This window comes from Desmodus rotundus, chromosome 4, assembly GCF_022682495.2.
Source record: "Desmodus rotundus isolate HL8 chromosome 4, HLdesRot8A.1, whole genome shotgun sequence".
NCBI classification, from domain to species: domain Eukaryota; kingdom Metazoa; phylum Chordata; class Mammalia; order Chiroptera; family Phyllostomidae; genus Desmodus; species Desmodus rotundus.
In genome coordinates, this window is record NC_071390.1 from 31,858,889 (window position 1) to 31,880,681 (window position 21,793).

General features: G+C 35.2%; 1 protein-coding gene across 1 annotated transcript in view; it reads left to right on the top strand.

The window, feature by feature from the left end:
- The window catches only part of ATAD1 (ATPase family AAA domain containing 1), a 38,699-nt gene that overhangs the window by 7,086 nt on the left and 9,820 nt on the right, over positions 1-21,793 (top strand). The window contains exons 3-7 of the mRNA XM_024563449.4: positions 3,442-3,540; positions 5,794-5,914; positions 8,391-8,591; positions 15,087-15,193; positions 20,718-20,807. Coding sequence (XP_024419217.3) covers positions 3,442-3,540; positions 5,794-5,914; positions 8,391-8,591; positions 15,087-15,193; positions 20,718-20,807 — 618 coding nt within the window. The remainder of the gene's footprint in view (positions 1-3,441; positions 3,541-5,793; positions 5,915-8,390; positions 8,592-15,086; positions 15,194-20,717; positions 20,808-21,793) is intronic.

Genomic DNA, 21,793 nt, shown 5'->3' on the forward strand with positions numbered 1-21,793 from the left:
TTCTTAAATCCCTGTAACATTTCATGTAATAATGGTTTGGTGATGATGAACTCCTTTAGTTTTTTCTTGTCTGGGGAGCTCTTTATCTGCCCTTCCATTCTAAATGAGAGCTTTCGTGAGTAGAGCAATCTTGGCTGTAGCTCCCTGCTTTTCATGCCTTTGAATATTTCTTGCCAGCCCCTTCTAGCTTGCAAAGTTTCTTTGAGAAATCAGCTGACAGTCTTAGGGGAACTCCACTGTAGGTAACTGCTTTTCTCTTGCTGTTTTGTCTCTTCATCTTTAAACAAGGTGGATGCAAAGAGGCCCACTCCAAGACACATCATAATTAAAATGCCAAAGGTTAAATATCTTTTAACTCATAATATCTTTATAGAGGTTTAGAAACTGGTAGATAGGGCAAGTTTATGTAAAGGTGACGATTTGGGCATCTTACCCAATAACTTTCGGAATACACATGGTAAATCAGAAGCAAGAGATATACCAGTAGGTGTACTAACCCTGAGATGGTGGTCTTCACATGTCTAAAAATATATTCTCTGGTATTTTAATATGTATTTGTGATAGGAGCGATGCCAAATATATAATTCCTCAAATTCTTTGATTTTTCTATTTAAATGTATTTTTAAAAGCTTTGTATCAGTGATTTCCTCGGTCTACACTTACATTGGAGTACTGTAGCTATGACCTCAGTAAAAAGGTTTTTAACCTACATTTAAATAGTTCATCTCTCTCCCTTTATTCTTCATCCATTAATGCCATCTCTAACTTTCTAAAATTATTGTCTGAAAAGAAAAACTAACTTTAGTAATCTTTTAGAACCTGGATGAAATAAGTATTCATTTTATTTTGTGCCTTTTCTCCACTTCCTCTTTCCCCAGCTTAGGCAAAAATATTGGTTTACTATTTCCTCCCACTTCTTAATTTTTTAAATCATACTTCCTGTGGAGAAAAAAAGACATAGCATGAAAGGATAAAAAATACTATGAAACAGTTAAAAGATGTGTATACAGTAAAATGTAAGCTTCCCTCCTACCTCTGACTCCCTTCACAAGCCAGTTCATTTTCCCTGCATAAGACAACTACTTGGAGAGACCTACTTAACAACTTAGCAAATGCTGGTGACTAGAAAATGTAATTGTCATTAAGCTGTAGGTGATAAACCAGCACATGAACATAAGCCATTTTTAGAATAATCAATCATAATTTTGTCTTTCTAGTTAAAACACTTTAGAAATAGAGGCTCAGTTAAATGTGTTGAAGCTAGACAATTGGATAACTTATTCTTGGAAAAGAGTTTGGTAGTGGTATAGTGTTTTGGGGTACTTTTCATTTATTTTTTAAACCATGTTCTGCTTTCCCAAATGAGGAATATTATTAGTGTTTCAGCTGAATGTCAGCTTTGAAGTTAGACAAATTAGGGTTTGAGCTCTGGTAATGCCAGGTTCTAGCAGTGGAGTTTTGGAGTTCCAATTTCTTTGACCCATGAGCTCCTCATCTGAGAAATGAGAATAATAATAGCTATTCTCAGGATGGTTTAAAGCGTTAATTATAAAATACCCAGCCCAGTACCAGGCATGTGGTAGATGCTCAATAAACATTAATTTCTTTTCTCAATGTTATTAATGCAACCTGAAGACATTGTTAAATGGGACTGCTGTTGTGGGGAAAGGGTACTGAGTAAACTTGACTAGGACAATTTCTGTTTCTGTAGGGTAAAAAACATAGTTGATTTTTTTTTTTTTTAAGGAAACCCCAGATATAAATAAGGGCTGTTATTATTTAAGGCAAGAGGTAATTTTGGCCTGGAGTAAACTTTTGATGCCAACTACCTAATGGGGAAAGAGGCAAGTTTTCTCGACTTGGCACTAATGATATTTGGGGCCGGATAATTTGGTAGGGAGGGTTGGGGACAGGCTATCCTATGCCTTCTAGAATGTTTAGCGGCACCCCTGTCTCTGCTGACTAGATACCAGTGGCTCTCTTCCACTCACCCAAGTTGTCACAGCCAAAAGTGTTTCCAGACTTTGCCAAATGTCCCCTTGGGTGCAAAATCACACCCGTTTGAGAGCCTAAAAAGGAACACATGTGGGATGGCTTCACATTTATAGAATCATAATGAAGAAGAAGAGTTAATGTTATTACAGCTACTAAAATAGGACACCTTTCATAGCTGACACATAAAAGATTTAAAGGCAGTGAAGGAGAAGATATTTACAAGACAGAGATAAAAGGACCTGGGTGAGGCAACTTTATCCATTGAATAACTTTATAGGGGCATGGCTAAATAGGAATAATTATGTGGGTCATAGCACTTATAAAAAGTGTTATTATTACTAGGATATGGTCCACACATTTATCCTAGTCTTCTAACCAGTCTGTGAGTATAATGCTGTGTGATTTGAATTTCCTTTTGGAGCAACAGTACGTTCCTCTGACAAACAGCAAGATCTTATATAATCGCAAGTATTTTAGGAAAAGGTAACAAATTTAGGTAAATACATGATTTAGCACAGCACTTTCATTTCTAAAAATATTCACTTATTTGAAATTTGAATGTTATTTATAGATCATTAAAGACTCTTGTGGTCACTAACTTCTTATAACTGGGGAAACCAGGGTAACCCGTATGGGCTTGAGTGTGGGATTGCCTGGGTTCGCCTGTTGCCTCCTTCATTGGCTCATTTTTAACCTAACACGCAGTTACTTAATCTGGGCTAAACTTCGGTTTCTTTTTCCATGATGGGGAAATATGTGCCTATCTCATAGGCTCATTCTGAGAATTCATTGAGTTAATCTATTTTTAGTATTTTGACACAATATTTGGCACACCCAGTAAATGTTTATCATTATTATGATCCTTATTTTAATTGAAAGCTTTGCTGCATTGATATAACTCAGGTTTCAGATTAGTTTTGCCCAGCTCTAAAAATATATGTAAGTATACTTCTAATTCAGAGTCATTTTTATTATATCTGATTGCCTATCCCCAGGAATTGCCTTTAACTGAAAGTGACAGCATCTCAGAACAACTTGAGAGTAGATAGGGAGGAACACCTGTCCATTTCTTGATATCCTTAATCTGTCAGTCTTACATCTTGAGGTTTAATCTATACCTGTATGATCCTTCTACTGGGAAAGAGAAATCAATTTGGACCTTAGAATCTCATTGGAGCAATGTGAGGCCCTGTATGTATATCTTCAATTATGTTCCTATTTTCTCGTTTCCCAGGAGCTGGTTTAAATTGCCCTCGTTCTGTGGGTAGACCCTCAAATTTTTCTTTACCTAAGGATTTAGAATGGGAGAGTAGGAGATCAAAAGGACTAGGATATTCTTGGAAAATTCTTGTATGTTCACTGCTCTTTAGGTTTCACAGATACGTGTTTTGAAATGCCAGTATCTAAATATCAAACTAAAGAAGGTTGCTTGTTTTTTCTTTCTAGGCAGAGAAATTAATGAAGCAAATTGGTGTGAAAAATGTGAAGCTTTCAGAATATGAAATGAGTATTGCTGCTCATCTCGTAGATCCTCTTAACATGCATGTACGTATCTTTAATACTATTTAAGATTTTTTTTCTAGAATTTTATGTCTGGTCTCGTAGGCCACAACCAGGTTTGATTATTCTCTAGGAATCATAGGACTCAGCATAGTGGTACTCATGGATATGATTGATTGATTGTTGGTTGATTGATTTTTAATAATTTATTTTGTATTGTATTTTTTTTTTCATTGCCATTTAATCCCTGTATACCCTCTTCCACCTCCAGTTCCCCCACCCTGGATATGATTTATTACAGCAAAAAGATGCCAGGCAAAATCAGCAAGGAAAGAGGGTCATGGGATAAAGTGATAAAGTCTGAAGGAAATTAGCACAAACTCCCAAGAATCTTTTTCCAGTGAAGTCACACGGGATGCACTTGATTCCTTCAGCAACAAGTTTTAAGAACACATGTGAAATGTTCTCCATCGGGGAAGCTCATTAGAGACTTCATGCCCAGCGCTTTCGTTGGTACTGGTTACATAGACTTTGTTTATCTAACATCTACCAAAATTCTGAAGGAAAACACGTATTCGCCTCAAACCATGTAGTTTGCACAGTTGAGGCACACACAGTGAGCTGTTCCTATCAGGGAAGATGGGAGCCCTTCTGAAACCTAAGTTCCCGCACTCCAGCCAAGGGCCTGCCTGTCTGAGATAGCAGGCCCTTTCTTTCTCAGGGCTTCCTGAAAGTCCATAGCAGGACTTTCTCAGGATGACAATCTGAGTCCTGCTATGTTAACTTAATTCTGTGCACATTTGTTTAGTTAAACTTGTGCTTTTTTATATTTACCTTTGTGACGTATAAAATGTATTGCTTTAAGTCATATGGATATTTGATTTGGAGTTTAATTCTAGATTTTCGTAATGAGATATGGTAGGCAACCCAAGATTCTGAGTCCTGGTTTTCCATTCATGGCCTTTACAAATTATTTCCTCTTCGAGTCTCAGTTCCCTCATGTATAATCCAGTAGAATAACTTAAAAAGGGTTATTCCGAGGATCAGACTAGTGTAATTTATAAACTCTAAAATCCTATTTGAATAGTTTATGAGAAGAGGAATAAATAAATTTTGTAACTAGAAGTATAAATGAAATACAATAATATCCTATTCCCAAAACTAGAAAATAAAAATCTACAATGTCTGTTATTATCTGTATGCAGAAAGATAAATATCCCCAGAATTAATTCTCCATTTTAATTTGATTTATACCTAGCTGGTGTAGCTCAGTGGATTGAGTACAGGCCTGCAAACCAAAGGGTCACCGGTTCAATTCCCAGTCAGGGCACATGCCTGGGTTGTAGGCCAGGGCCAGGTCCCTAGTATGGGGTGTGCCAGAAGCAACCACACATTGATGTCTCTCTCCCCCTCTTTTTCCTTCCCTTCCCCTCTCTCTAAAAATAAATAAATAAAATCTTTTAACAAATAATAACAATTTGATTTATAAATTTACACTGGTACCTTTTTGAGGCCTTACCTATGTTCACTTTTGAGTAAAGTGTACTGACAGATTCAGTTTTTTGTAAGAGCTACAGTGAAAGTAAGTGATGACTTTTTTGGATTTGGCTTCAGTTTTTTACTTTTTTTTAAGTTGTAAAGAAAGTAAATCTGTTATAAATACCGCTTCTGCCTGGCTCCACATTCAGCAATGCTTAGCCATATAGAATTGTGTTTTGTTTAAGGTCTTTTCAGTTATTTTTCCAAAAAAAATTCTTTTAAGGTTGAATCAGAAGGCTTTAAAATATGTAAGATGGGTCTATTTTGAAAGTATTCATCCCCTATTTATTATTTATAAAGACAAGTTTACTTTTGATTCAGGAATCCAGTTTGGTAGGTATAGACTTTTTTTCTAAAATCCATTCCTGTTATGTTTGACAACCTCATTTATGAACTAGGCATACTTCTGGTGATCACCAGTGCTGAATTAACTGAGCTGGTTCTCTATGTTCTTGGCAGGGTACCGTACTTCCTCCTCTTAGATGGAGTGAATTCAACTTATTAAGTCCCTGTAGAGTTTTGAATGCCAGACCTAGTGCTTTTTTTGTAAATACTAGATAGTTGACTATTAAATTTTATTTTCTGTGTCATGGTAGTTTAATTTTGTTATTGCTATTAGAAGTCTTTACTCACATTAATATAACTTTAATCTTTTATTATTTATATCTAGTTAGATTAAATTTTGCCATTTTAGGGGAATATTTTTGTACTTTAGTGAGTGTCCATCACCTGTAAAATTCCTGTTGACCTTTGTGCCAGGTTACTTGGAGTGATATAGCAGGCTTAGATGATGTCATCACGGATCTGAAAGACACAGTCATCTTACCTATCAAAAAGAAGCATTTATTTGAAAATTCCAGGCTTCTGCAGCCTCCAAAAGGTAAAGTAAAAGTTTATATTTGCTACAGCATTAAAAATCTCGGAAACATTGTATTACTGTCATTATACAACTGGTGGTTGTGGAGTTAGATTTTCAAGAGAATGCTGAGATCCAGTAAACTTTTATAAATAATAGTTTTGATATAATTGCTCATGCTTCAGCTTCCCAAATTTAGATTTTTTCCCCTACAGTTACATTGCAAAATAATCCCATTCTTTTAAACTCTTTTATTACTTCCAAGTAAATGCAAATTGGGTAAGTCAAGGTTAAAAAAAATTTCAAAGTCACTGTATGGGATTTTTTTGGTTTTGTTTTCAAAATATGACTTTTTCAGAATTTAAATTTATTGGAGTGACATTGGTTGATAAGATTATGTAGGTTTCAAGTGTACCATAAGACTTTTTGTTGTTTCACAATTTTAGTGACTTTTCCCCCTCTTAGTGATTTCCACTTAATTATTTTTAGTGCAGTGATTTTTTGTTAACAGAAAATACTGAACTACAAATGAGCTAGAAATTAAATACACCTTACTTTTAAGGGAAATTTTTTCTCATTCCTAGTTAGTAATCACTTTGAAAACTTTGGAACTCAAGAATTGAAAGGGCTTATAACTGCACCCTTAAATGTAATATTTTGATTCTTGTTCACTGAAATAGTTATCATGTTTAAACCTTGTTAAATGTGTCTTAAATGAAGCTTAAATAATACTTGACAGTGAGATGGAGGTGTGTAGCCATGGCTTTCAGATACCAGTGCTACTGTGTAGCTTATTTATTTTCACCTAGTTGAAGCTTCTCTTTTTTGGGTGCCAAAACTATACAAATTTGATTTATGTTGATAATCAAGACTGAACTCAAATTTTTAGGCAAGTGCATTTTTAAAAAAATAGAATCTTTAGAAGTATCAAAATAGCACTCTGTGTAAGTTCTAGTTGCTTATAATCTTATTTTGCAGCTATATCAAAAAGTGCATTAATTTATATTTCAAAGGTAATTAAAGCTGATACCTATACATTTTAATGAAGTAGATAATTTTTGTCTCTGGTAAATAGAGGATGACAAATTATCGCCAAAAATGTCATGTTCTTTCATTAACTAAAACAACAAAGTTGTTCATTAGGTATTTTTATTTTCTGAAGCAACAAAGCTGCTTTTATTCCCCTAACAAAAAGCATTTAGTTTATATGATTTTTTCCCCAAAGAAAATGTCTAATGGTTTATCTGAGCCCAGATTAAAAGGGTAAGGTAATTACTTACTCAGTTTCACAATATTAGCAAATTTAGGACAAACAAGTTCTTTTTATATGTTGCTAGAGAAAGCTCTTTTTCTCATCAGCAATGTTTTAATCTAGGTAAGTGGGTGATTTCACCAGTTGGACTTGGTTTAAAGCCCCAATCAAGCACAGCAACATTTCAAAATTATGAAAAGATACTTCAGCAGTTTTGTATAAATCTGCTTATTTGAAAGCATTATCCAAAATTAGATGTGGTTCCTATGTGTATTTCAAATTTTTAAAAGTTTACATGAGTATCTCCTGATTATATAATCTAAAGTTTTACTATTTGAGCTTTTCCAGTTTTGCATTTTTGGAAAAAAAATTTTTTTATCACAAACAAAAGTTTGAAAAATCATTGATTGTTTTGACCCACAAAATAATTATGTAGTGCTATTAGAGGAGAAAAGTTGAGAAGCTGAATTAAGCAAATATTTGAAGAAGTCTGCAGTTTATAATTCGTGTCAGGCCTGTCAATAGCTGATCTGTAGACAAGGCCATAATTTTATTGTTTTATTAGCTTCGAAAATGCTACCTCATTTTATTTGAAAAACAGTTGTTGATGATTCCCAAAATGCTCAAGACACCAACCTGTTTAGAAGTATCTTAAATTGTACTTAGACCAAACTGATGTCAATGGAGACTATAGATTAATGATACAGTCTTATTCCTTGGGAATTAAAACAGGAGTGACTGGTCATTTCTGTTTCTTTAAGAAGAGGTCATTATCTGTTTTGAAAAAGCCACATGGCCTTTTGGGTAAAACTTGTCTCTGAGCAATAGCAAAACAGTGTTTGCTACAGTCTGTTTTGAAGAAGTTGATTTTCTCTGGGCTGTTGTTAGTGTGCAAGAGTGCTCTGTTAGCTTGTGAAGGTAGAGGGTGTTAGATGATTTCATTTGTCAACCGTTGACCGAGTGTTGTGGGTTTGGATGTCAAGATGATTGCCTTTAACTTCCTGAACTGGACCTGTTCATGAAGGCAGGAGGCACACAGTGCTGTAATCCCAAATACTTGTCATCATTGACACTGAATGTAGAATATGTCTCGTTCTTTTTCTAATATTAAAAAAGATTTAATGAAAACAAGTGAATATTGGGAAAAAGTTTAATGTGGGCAGATTAATGTAATGTTGATTATCCCATAAACTAAAGCAAAATCTTGTTCTTTTAAAGGAAATAATAAAATAGCATGTTAATTTCCAGGTGTTCTTCTCTATGGGCCTCCAGGCTGTGGCAAAACGTTGATTGCCAAGGCTACAGCCAAAGAAGCAGGCTGTCGATTTATTAACCTTCAGCCTTCAACACTGACAGATAAGTGGTATGGAGAATCCCAGAAATTAGCTGCTGCGGTTTTTTCCCTTGCCATCAAGCTACAGCCTTCCATCATCTTTATAGATGAAATAGGTATGCTGTGTTTTCCATGGGAATATTTTAAAACACCATTTTTAAGGGTGTTATTTAGATGACCGGGTGGAGTTTTTAAAATTTTTTAGGCCAGAATAATAAAACAAAAGAAATAACCAACATCCTGACATGCTATGTATAATTTCTATGTTGTAGAATGAGTGTTCATTACCCTACTTGATAGTTTGTTCTCTGTTTTACCTCTTACAAACAGAAAGCACAAGACATCCATGTACATGTTTCCTCATGCACATGTGTGTCCAGTGTAAACACCTGGGAGTTGAAAACATTAGCCTGTGTTTTGTGAACATTTTCAACCTCACTAGGACTACCAGTTCTTCATATGGTTATATATATTTTCACCTTGATTACTGCGTAGTTTGTATCCCTAGCCATTCCCTAAAATTTGTTTTTTTCAGACATTTATTTGCCAATTTAAACAGCATGAATTATCTCATTGTTTTAATTTGGGTTTTACTGCTTACTGTTAAATTTGGGTGTCTTTTAACGTGTTGATTAGTCCTTTGTGTTTCCTTGCCTGTAAATGGTTGTTTTTTGGGGGGTGATTTTTCTTGGAAATTTTTTGTTGATGTTCATTATGATGGCCAATATTTTCTAGACTGCCTTGTTTTTTCACTTTTATGATAACTTCTTTTACAGAGATTTAAGTTTTAATGTAGGCCTTGGCTGGTGTGGCTCAGTTGGTTGGAACGTCGTCCAACGGACCAAAAGGTCACAGGTTCAATTCCCAGTCAGGGCACATAACCAGGTTTCAGATTGGGTTCCTGGGTCAAGGCGCTGTACGAGAAGGCAACCAGTCGATATTTCTCTGTCTCTTTCTCGCTCTCTCTGTGTGTGTCTCTCTCTCTTTCTCTCTCTGCCAAAGCAATGAAAAGCCCTGACTTATGTGGGATCGCCCCACACAAACAAAAGGTAACAACCTTGGTTCACTTCCTGGTTTATAGGCCAGGTCCCCATTGGGGCGCCTGCAAGACGCGGCCGGCCAATCTGTGTTTCTCTCCCTCTCTCTCCCTCCTTTCCCCTTTCTCTAAAAATAAATAAAAATGAAATCTTCAAAAAATAAATAAATAAAAGGAATGAAAGAAATGTGCTCAGGTGAGGATTTAAAAAAATGAATGTTCCATTTATAAGTCTTTTTTTTCTTTATGATTTATACTTGTGTCTGGTTTCCAAATCTGTTCACTATCCCCATAAATATTCTCCTTTAAAAAATATATAGCCTGAAGTAGAATCTAATTTCATTCTTTTCCATATGGACTTGCAATATAGATCATCTTTCTGTGTATTCATGACGTTATTACTGTTGGACTTTTTCTGTATTTTATATATCATCAGTATTTTAGTTCTGTTCCTGGTATAATAAGTTACATATATAATAAAAGCTGTAGTAATTAAAATTATAGCTTTGAGTTTAATTATACTGTTAAAATATAATACGCTGTATTACAAATACAGAGAAAGATCTAGATAATATAGTACTTTGATTACGTGTTTGTGTTTTGTATCTTTCTCATCAGTCTACTCCAACTATTTTGGGATTTTGGTGTGTATTTTGCACAAAAGAGCATACAGCTGGGTTTTTTGAAATTTTAATCTAAGACTCTTTAACTGGGACGTGTGATCAGTTTGCCTTCATTTTGATAGCTGACATATTTAGATTTATTTCTATCACATTACTATGTGCTTTTTATTTACCAATCTAGTGGACTGGTTTGCTTTCTTTATTCCCTTTTCTCTGCTGCAGGTTTAAAAGTTATATATTCATTTTCTTTTAGTGAAATATTTAGCATACCTACTTGTCTTAAAAATCGAGGCTGATCATTTCTACCTTCCTCCCAGGTAATACAAGGACCTTAGAACTCTTGGATACTAACCAGTCTTCTCATCTCTTACGTGGTGTCGTTAACTAACGTTTTTTCTTATATTCTCCATATTTATTATTAGTTTTGAACTGGCATTGCTTGTTTAGAGACCCATCTTTGTGAGGTTTTTTGCTTACTATTGCTTCTTGCACCTGCCTTTTCTGTGGATTTATTTTTCTTCTTGTAGAAGTCTGTTGAAGTTCTTCAGCAAAGATCGTGAATTCTATCTTTCAGTAAACAATCTGTCAATTCTGCTTTCACTATTAAATGATAGAGAATAATTTTCCTTCAGCATTTTGCAGCTGTAAGTTCATTGTCTTCCAATCTTTCTGGTTGCTTTTGAGAATTCTGTTATTAGCCTAATATTTCTTTGTAAGTAATCTGTCTTTTCATTGCTATTAGGTTTTGCTCTTATTTTGCTCTTTGTGGTTTATATATGTCTGTATTTATTGTTATTCTTTTTAGACTTACTGTGGTTTTAATTTGAGAACGTGTGACTTTAGTTAGTTCTGAAAAATTCTCAGCCACTATCTGTATATCTTTGAATGTTGCAAGGCTTTTGTTTTATATAAACTATATTCTTCAACTCTACTTAATTTTGAGTCATTTTCACAGTTTTATCACCTAGTTCTCTACCATATTTCATCAGTTCTAAACCATACTGTTTTCTACATTTAACATCCCTGAAATTGGGATAGCATATTATAATTCAGTAGAGTGTTTTCTTTTGCATCATAATTTAATTGGCAGCATTTTAAGTTTTTTGTTGGTACATAAAATAACGATGCAAATCAAAAATCAATTTTTGAGTGAGTTATAAAAAGCAAATCTTTGCTTGGTTGTATTTAATATCACAGCCATTCGGTTTGTATACTGTCAATTATATTTGAACTTCAGAAGTTTTATTTGGTTCTCTTTCAAATTTATCTTTTTTCACTATAGCTTACTCTTTTGTTAGAATTTTATTCCCTTTTACGTCTTCAAAACTTTAAAGATTTTATTTATTTATTTTTAGAGAGAGGAGAAGAAAGGGGGAGAAACCTCAACATGTGGTTGCCTCTCACATGCCCCCCACAGGGGACCCGGCCCACAACCCAGGCATGCACCCCGACCCAGAATCAAACCTGCGACCCTTTGATTCGCAGGCCGGTACCCAATTCATTGAGCCACACCAACCAGGGCTGTCTTCAAAATTTTAAACATACTGTTTTGTATAGTTGTTTTAGATTGTTTTGTCAGAAATTCTAATTCTCCTTTATATTGTTAGTTATCTTTTATAGTAATTTGTTTCTTTGTGTCATTTCAATCATTAGATGGCTTATGGCTTGTTTTTATTTGAGAATTCTGTTTTGCCTAAGAAGACCCAGAATGGTTTTTCTGTCATCCACATAGACCCTCTGGGGTCTCATTGCTCGGGACTAATCTTTATGATAACTTCTGAATTTGGATATTCCTACACTGAATGGCAGTACAGACTTAGATTTCAAGGTTGTTAGAGAACCCTATACGTCCCCAGGGCCCAGTCCAGGAGGACAAACAAAGCCTTTTTAACTCTTCGTAGTGGTGAGCAGAATTTTTTTCTTTTTCTTTTCAAAGAATTTACTTATTAAGTTTTAGAGAGAGGGGTAGAGAGGAAGAGAGAGATTGAGAGAAGCATTGATGCAAGAGAGAAATATAGATCGGTTGCCTCCCATAAATGCCCCGACAGGGAGTGCTAAACCCACATGTGCCTTACCAGGAATCGAACCAGTGACCTTTGCTTTGTGGGGCAATGCCCAACCAACTGAGCCACACCAGTCAGGGCCAGAATTTTTTTTTTCGTGACTGTACATCTCGGCTTTAGCATGGATATTAACTCCAAAGCAGAAGCTCCTGGTGCTACACATGCATATCTGTTGTCTACACACACACACACACGCACACGCACACAATATGACAATTGTTTTTGAGATCTTACGACTCTTATTTTCACTTCCCTTTTCCCCTGAACTGTGGAGTTTTTCTTTGCTTTCTTGCAATATCACATTTTGTAATATTTTATAACTTTTTTCAATTATTAGACTTTATTTTTTAAGAACAGTTTTAAGTTTACAGGAAAATTGAGCAGAATGTCCACAAAGTTCCAATATACCACCCCCACAGTTTTTGCCCTACTATTAATACTTTGCATTAGTGCAAGATATTTTTTGCAATTAATGAACCAGTACTGATTCATTATTAATGACTCAAGTCCATAGTTTACATTGTGTTATTATTTGTGTTGTACAGTTCTGTGGGCTTTGACAAATGCATTAGGTTATGTGTCTGCCAACACAGTATCATCTAGAATAGTTTCACCACCCCAAAAATTCTGTGCCCCACCTGTTCATTCCTTCCTCACTTCCTCCTAAACTGGTAGCCACTGATATTTTTACTCTCTATAGTTTTGCCTTTTACAGAATGTTATATAGTTGAAATCATTTAGTCATTTCTGACTGGCCTCTTTCACTTAGCAATATGCACTTAAGGTTCCTCCATATCTTTTCATAGCTTGGTGGTTCATTTGTTTTTATGGCTAAATAGTATTCCATTATGTGGTTGTACAACAATTTATCCATTCACCTGTGGAAGGACATCTTGGTTGCTTCCGTTTGGGGTGATTATGAATAAAACTAACAACAATATGCAGGTTTTTGTGTGAACTAAGTTTTTGACTCACTTGGATAAATACTTAGCACAATTGCTGGATTTTGTGGTAAAACTATATTTAGCTTTGTAACAAACTACCAAAACTATTTTCCAGTGTAGCTATACCATTTTGCGGTTTCACCAGCAAAAAATAAGAGGTCTTGTTGCGCTGCGTCCTCTTCAGCATTTTATTGGGTTTTGTTATCAGTTTTTTGGATTTTAGCTATCCTAGTAAGTTTGTAGTGGTGTCTTATTGTTATTTTAACTTGCAGTTCCATAATGACGTATGTGGAATACCTTTTCATACCCTTATTTGCCATCTGTATCTCCTGTGATGAGGTCAGGTCTCTTTGGGGGTGTTTTTTCCGTTGTTGAATTTTAAGAGTTTTTTTAATATTTTGGATATAAGACCCTTATCAAACATGTGTTTTGTTAAATATTTTTCCCCAGTCTTACCTTGCCTTTTCTCTAAACAGTATCTTTCCCAGGGAAGGATTTTTGATTTTAATAAACTCTAACTTAAACAATTTGTCTCTGACTGATTGTGCTTTTGGTGTTATATGTAAAAACTCATCATCATACCCAAATGTTGGTCACCTACATTTTCTCCTATATTCTATCTTTGTAGTTTTGTGTTTTACATTAAGCTCTGTGATCCATTTTGAGTTAATTTTTGTGAAAAGTATAAGGTATGTGTCTAGAACTTTTTTTTGCATATGGATGGATGTCCAATTGTTCCAGCACCATTTATTAGCTATGCATTACGTTTCTACAAAAATATTTTATTCAACTTTTAAAATAGTGTTTACATATGTCTTTTTCCATCCTTTTCAATATTCTGAGCCCTTATATTTAAGTATGTCTCTTTTAAGCAGCACACAAAGGTGGTTAAGGGGGCAGTTGAACTTAAGACAATTTATCTTTAGAAATTAAACAATTTAAAAATGATTAGATTTTTTTTTGATGAGTTGGTTTGATACATAGTCCAACAATGGACAGGTTTTACAAACTGAGAACTATATAAGAATGTCCAGATTATATCACAAGACTATCATGTCACGGTAATGTGTTGTTGATTTTTTTATTTTCAAAGCTTGGACCTAGAACATTACAGAGTATTTGGTGCCACTTCTAGTTCTAGTTTGCAAGGCTGAAATATGAAAGTTACTTAGAAATGCCAGTAATTTGAAGGGATGTAAGACAAAACATTTGAAATAAGGGTTGTATTAGAAATCTAGGATTTATTTTTACCATCCTTTTATTCTTAGTATGTACCACTTTTGAGTTTTTTGTCTAGGAGGAAAATGTTTCCCTACTTCTTAAGAGTATTTCATGTTTATGGTAGATAATTTTAAAGATAAAATAATCCAAAACAGGACATTAAAGTTGTTCTTAAGTCTATCACTGAGGAATAACCAAGGTTAATTGCATTTTTTACTATGTATAACATTATATACATGCATGCTATCTTATATGTTTTAAACCATTTTCTGTCCTATATTTTCCCACTTAACAGTGTTTTGACATATTCTAATGTCATTTCATTTATTACCAGGGAAAGCGTGAGGGAAATAATGTGACCCCATAATTAAGAGCACAAAGAATGCAGATAGTCTGGAAAGTTAGGGCCAGAGTACACAAATTTTCCTCCGAGACGCTACTAGGTCCTTCTCTAACCTCTTAGTACCAGATTCTTTACTTCTGTTACATATGTTGGCATGAATGTAATTTTAGGAAAGAAATGAAGAATGTGAATTGAGGTTTTTTTATTTTGCCCAATAATTTGCCAAAATTGTTATATCAGAGTAATGTGTGAAAAAGCATAGTTGAACCCTTTACCTTGTAGTCTTTCCTGAAGTTGTCAGCTTTAGGTTAAATGATTTCAAATTACATAAAGAGTAAATAATTTGTTAATTTTTAACACTAAAACCTTTTTCTTTCTAAGACTCCTTTCTACGAAACCGTTCGAGTTCTGACCATGAGGCTACGGCCATGATGAAAGCTCAGTTTATGAGTCTCTGGGACGGTCTGGACACTGACCACAGCTGCCAGGTATTTGGAAGAAAGGCACCATAAATGCGTTCTGTGGTGGTGGTGGTGTTAATAGGAGATGCTTGGCTTTTTTTACAGAAGTCTTTTTCATAATTAAACTTATCCGAAAGGACATGGTTTACGTACATTTTCATCCATTTCGAGGGCTTCATGTTTAATGAAATGTTAATAGATTGCCCCGGTGCTTTAAACAAATACAGCGGATGAGAAAAACCCAGGGTGAAGTCTCTCTCTGGAATTTTTAGGACCATTATGCCACGGAAGAGGAGGTGACAGTGGCTCTGGGTATGTTTCTTTTGACTCTTGCCATAAGTCCTTACAGTTTTTACTCTCAGTTGCTAAGTTACTTATCTTATTTTTATTTTATTCTCTTCATTAGTTACCTGAAACATACACGCTTTCCTACTTCCCGTTAAGTGCACCTTCCTCTAGAATTCCAGTTTTATGTAAGACAGTTTTTGTCCTAGGCTTTGCCTCTTTTGCTCCAAAGCTGTGAAAACCAAAGTTAAGGTACCCTGCTGTTCCCCCATGGAGAAAGCCAGCTATTGTTACTCAGTTTACCTCTTTGGGTTACCATTTTCACTTAATTCTTCACCTGTGAATGTTTCATACTTTCTTGCCAGATCAATGATTGATTTTAAAAGAAAATTCAAATTTAAAAAATCATCTGGCATGTTTGTTTTTTTTTCCACATTGCTGGAAATGGAAGTTCTAGAACCATTTTTTCTTTTTCTATTTACATCTCTTGGAAAAGTTTTGGAAAAGTTTTGAAAAAATTAACAATATTGTTTTGTTTCTTTAACTCTATTAGGTATTTTCTACTTTGTAATCCGATCTGTTTTTGCCATTTAAAAAAACTATATTTAGAATCACATTTTTGTTACTTCTAAAAAATTATTTCTTCAAATACTGTTTCTTTTCCATTCCTCATGTGTTCTCCCTATGGAGTGCCAGTTGGAAGCACCTTACTTATAATCCATGTGTTTTAACTTCTTTTTCATGTTTTCTTTGCTTTGTTGTACTACAATCTAGGTAATTTCTTTACCTCTTCTAATTTGATAATTATGAATTCATTTGGATCTCTTTTGCTGTTTAACCCTTTCATTGTATATATTATTTCAGTCATTAAATTTTTTAGTTCTGAAAACCTTCTTAGATTCTTTTTCAATATTGTCATATTGTTTTCCATGAGCTCTTGCCCATCAACTCATGTTTCCTATTGGATTAGAAATCTAGAGCCCTGGCACAACTAACTAGCTGTGTGACTTTGGCCAAATTATGTACTCACTCTATCAATAGAGGGAGTTAATATCTGCAAAAAGGGGACGATATTAGCCACTTCAGGATTATTGTAGAGTTGTGGTTTTATTTTAAGGTTTTATTTATTTATTTTTAGAGAGAAGGGAAGGGAGGGAGAATGAGAGGGAGAGAAACATCAGTGTGTGGTTGCCTCTCATGTGGCCCCCACTGGGGTCCTGTCCCGCAACCCAGGCATGTGCCCTGACTGGGAATCAACTGGCAACCTTAGGGTTCACAGTCTGGCACTCGATCCACTGAGCCACACCAGCCAGGGCAGTACTCAGTAACATTAACATGACTTTTTGTGTATCTGTTTCTCTCATTTGTTTGCATTTATGGTGGTTATGCTCTAACCACCATAGTGTTTTGTGATTTAATGGGGGGGAAATCGTATTTGGTAGAACTTGGTGTGTGAATTTTTGGCACCTATGTTGAAGGTTGGTAGCTGTAAGAGGATTTTGTTTTTGTCTTTTGCTAGATTTTTTCCCCCAACACAAATAGGTAAATTCAGGTCCAGGATCCATGTGAGCTGACCAAGAGCCATGAAATCTCAGGGATTTCATGTGGGTATATGTCTTTGTATATGTTTCTAAGAACCAAGGTTTGATTCTGCTAAATGGGTTTTCTGATGTTTTGCCACTTTTCTCCGGCTGTTGTACTTTGCGAGTTCAGATTTATAGGGTGGCCTCTCATCAGGCTGTCTGGCCTGCGCACACGCCACTCTCTAAGATCTATACGTCTTCGTGATGTGGTCAGCTTCTACCCTGGCTTCCCTCCTTTATGCATAGGCTTCATTACTGGCCTCAGCGTAATTCCTTTAGTTTTTTGCAGATTTGTTGATTATAAGTTTTTTAAATACTTTATTATTTGCCCTAGCTGGTGTGGTTCAGTAGATTGAGTGCCGGCCGGCTTGTGAACTGAAAGGTCACTGGTTCTATTCCCAGTCAGGGCACATGCCTAGGTTGCTAACCAGGTCCCTTCCCCTCTGTCTCTAAATAAATAAGTAAATAAATAAATAAATAAATAAAATACTGTATTATTTGTGTGTTTTGTAGACAGAGGGGTAAAGGATCTTCTATGTCCACCACATTACCATAAATCAAAAGTAGAAAACGTATTATTTTTAAGAGGAAAATTAAGCCACATGCCCTCCTTCTATGTCACCTTTATGAAAATATAATTTCATTAAGGGAAAGTTGCCTTTAGTGATTATTGCATGATTAGAGAATAAAGTATAATAGATAAACTTATGCAACATTAATAGAAACTATTTTTATTAATAATTGGTTCTAGTAAGTCTCTTCATTGGGAGTAGTTTACAGGTTTCCCAAAACTAATATTCTCCTAAGCAACAGAATTTAAAGTATTTAGAAAATTGAATAGTTTAAGCCATGTAAGAGAAAATAGCTTAATATTATGTCCTATTCTATTAGATTATAGTTTGGGGTTTTTTTTAGATTTTATTTATTTATTTTTAGAGAGAGGGAAAGGGAGGAAGAAAAGGAGGGAGAGAAACATCAATGGATGAGAAAAACATCCATCAGTTGCCTCTTGTATGACTCCAGCCAAGGACCTGGCCTTCAACCCAGGCATGTTCCCTGACCAGGAATCTAACTGGCAACCCTTCCCTTTGTGGGACAATGCCCAACCCATTAAGCCACACCAGGCAGGGCAGATTATAGTTTTAAAAGCCAAGGAAAAAGTGACAGTTGGATGAAGTTTACACTCCAGAGCCACTTTATTCAGAACCCCATAGCATGGTTCTGATACAGCACAACCTGAAACTGAATTTCAGAACCATAGTTCCTCATCACACTAGTAGTGCTTACTATTTTCATTATGACAGGTTCTTATTGAAGGCAGCAAATGAAGATGTTACTTTTTCATTGAACTCCAGCAACAATTTTTATTAACTTTTTTTGTGTGTCGGCAGATTAGAATTGACATTATTAATTTGAATAACAGTTTTAGACATATTCTTCTTTGATATGAACCAGTTCGTTTTTCTCTAAAATTGTCTGTTTTATTACTATGGATGGAGCCTAGTACCCCAGCAGGCTTTCTTGTATGTCTGCTAAGGCCACAAAGGAACAAAAATAGTTGAATGGTTCAACTAAACCTGTCACCGCTACTGGAAGTCTAAGTTAGCTGATGACATGTTCTTCATCTTGACAGGCATGAGACGTAAAAGATAACAGTGTTTTTAACATAGTCATTGACATAAAGTTTTAAGGCATAAATTTAGATCTGATTATTTTAAATGTGAAATAATAAAATATTTATCTCGATATTTTGTTGTAAAGATTTTTACAAGTCTCAGCTAATACCTGCATTAATTTTGTTGCTTAAATACTAAAAAATTACAGTTGCTTCCCATTTTGAATTTTGGCTCATTTACGCTAGATAAAGATAATATATGTGTAAAGGTAGCTTTTTATTGCTCCTTAAGATTGTTCCTTAAAATTTGCTTCTTGCCCTGGCTGGTGTGGTTCAGTGGATTGAGCCCTGGCCTGCAAACCAAACTGTGGCTGTTTCGATTCTCAGTCAGGGCACATGCCTGGGTTGCAGGCCAGGTCTCCAGCTGGGGGACGTGCAAAAGGAAACCAATTGATGTATCTCTCTCACACTGATGTTTCTCTCCCTCTTACCTCCCTTCCCTTCTCTCTAAAAATAAATAAATAAAATCTTTAAAAAAAATTGCTTCAAGTGAAACTGTAAGTAGTTTCACTCTTGGTTTTTCATAATGAATATCTGTTATTGTCCTATATGTATTCATTAGACCATGTTATGCTAGATTTCTTTGGATTTCTTGATCCTAATTTTAAGCATTCCATCTTCCATACTGAGGGGTTTTTGTTTTGTTTTAGGCTGTTTGTTTACTTAGAATGTTTCTCAAAATGCAGCCTGGTTCCCGTTTTTGTCAGGTATTGCCTCATCCACAGAGCCTTTTGTGAGTCTCTGCCACCTGACACGGTCAGTCCTCAATGTGCCTCCCCATCACTCTGAGCACCTCTTCTAACACTTACACTCTGTCTCAAAATGTACTTACGCTTATCCTTTATCTTACGCAGTTAGTTCATTTGATCACTTTAAGACTTTTTTTGGTTTTACATTTAGTAGAAAATTTCCTCATTAATTTTATGAGTTGTAGACAGTCAATAAAGAAAACAGGTAAGAGCATTAATATTTTGATTTTTTTAGGAACACTTAACCCAAACACAAAATTGCATTGTAGAACTAACATTTCTCACATATGTATTTGTAATTGTAGTTTTCCCCCCTAGGTGGCAACCTCTCACAGTTTATTGAAAGTAATTTGGCTCTTCAATATTGTTAAATGTAGAAGTAGAATATAGGATTTAATAGATCTTTCAACATGTTCTGGAGTCACACTTCTAATTATTTCAGAAATCTAAGACCTCTTCAGCTAAAATAAAATAATATTAAAGAAATAAAGCTTTCCATTAGAATACCAATAAAATCATTTTGGATGGCTCATGTGTGCTGTTACTGGGTTATATAGAAATGTCAACAGTAATGGTAATATCGAAGCCCATCAGAAATAAACTTGTTTTGTATATCTTTGTCTTTGTTTGTGTTGATTTTTCATCTCCACATCCTTTATAAATAAGTGACATTGACCCAGAGGTTGGCGGGGCCACCAGCACTTTTTAAAAAATTCTGCCCAGAATTTTGATTATTACTGTTACTCTGTTGCCCTTGTTTGAGGTTGGATTGCTTGAGGTTTTATTAGCACTGGGAAGGTGTCACCTGTAGCGCTGATATGTGCCATGAGACAGTGACATGACATGTAGAGGGAAAAGTCATATCTGTTACTATTACCAGCATCCTCAGACTTAGGGGAAATGATTCTCTCCTTAATATTATTATTAAGGGACTTGAAATATTCCCCTGTATATATTCCTAAGCCATAACATAAGTGGCTTTCAGTTATTCAGTGTGTAGCCATTGAGTAACCATATTTTGCGAACTACAATAGTTTAAAAAAGAAAAATCTTACAAGCTTTGCTATCCCCTGATCTATTTAGGATGAACTTTGATTTGTATCTATAAGTATTTGAGTAATACATACTGGATTAATATCTGATTTCTTATAGAAGATTTAACGCCACTTCATTTTCTATATTTTCTAAGCCCTTTTAATAACAACCTAAAAGGAATATTATTGTTGGACTCAACGCCTTTCTTTTCTTTATCTATTTAGGTCATAGTGATGGGAGCTACTAACCGTCCCCAGGACCTGGACTCAGCTATCATGAGAAGAATGCCTACAAGATTCCATATCAACCAGCCTGTAGGTGGCTTTGATGGATGTTAGGAACAGTGAAATAGTCACTTTTTTAAGGTCTTTCCTGTGATTTCAAGAAGGGAATGATTTTTTTAAAAATAGTACTTATTTATGACGGGCAGGGAAATAGGGCAAGAATCCACATAATTGCTTCTTTGTTCTTTCTACTTTCTTTCTTGCTTTTTTTTCTTATTGCTTTTTTTCCCCAAGATCAGTATTACTTGCTTCTCCTCAAAGTATATAATTGTGTTAAGATTGCCTAGACACTTCAGTGGCTTTCTTTGGACTGTAGCAAGTTCTCTATGGAAGATACATGCAAAAGTCTAAATTAGAGTTTTGGTTTAGCATAGGATGAAATTAGGGGCTTTGGGGCCTCACAGGATAGGATAAACAGTTGGGATTTATTTGATTAATTATTGACAGTTATAATCAGTGCTTTCCTTTGACAGGATTAATGATTAGCCAGTAGCTAAGATATTACACTTTAACTTACTGGGAATATGAGGGTAATGCTGAACTAGTACTATCTTTTTAGCATGCCTTTATTAGTTAAGAACTACCCTCAAGTAGGTGGTTATAATTTATTAATACTCTGATTTTTGCACAGAATACTCAGAACTTGAATTTTCTCTGCCTTTAGATAGAACAAAGAAAGAAAACGTGGTTAATAATAGAAGCTGTGCGCTATATTCTCAACATGTTACATGTATAGCTGTGTAGAGAAACGTCTAGGGTTGTCCCTTTCAAATTTTGAATTAAATATATTTACTTCAGATTTCGAAGTACAAATATTATAATTCATTTACAACCTCCGGCTAAAAATTTTGTCCCACCTTGCATTCTGCCGCTTACCAGATCGGTTTGTGGGAGGAAGCCCGTTCCCTAAAGATCGGTGGCTGCAGCCTCTGTACAGTCACTCGGGTCTGCTGTTTGTGTAGCTGCAGCCCCTGGGTCCTCTGAGAGTGCGCATATGCTTAGCCACCGTGTTAGGA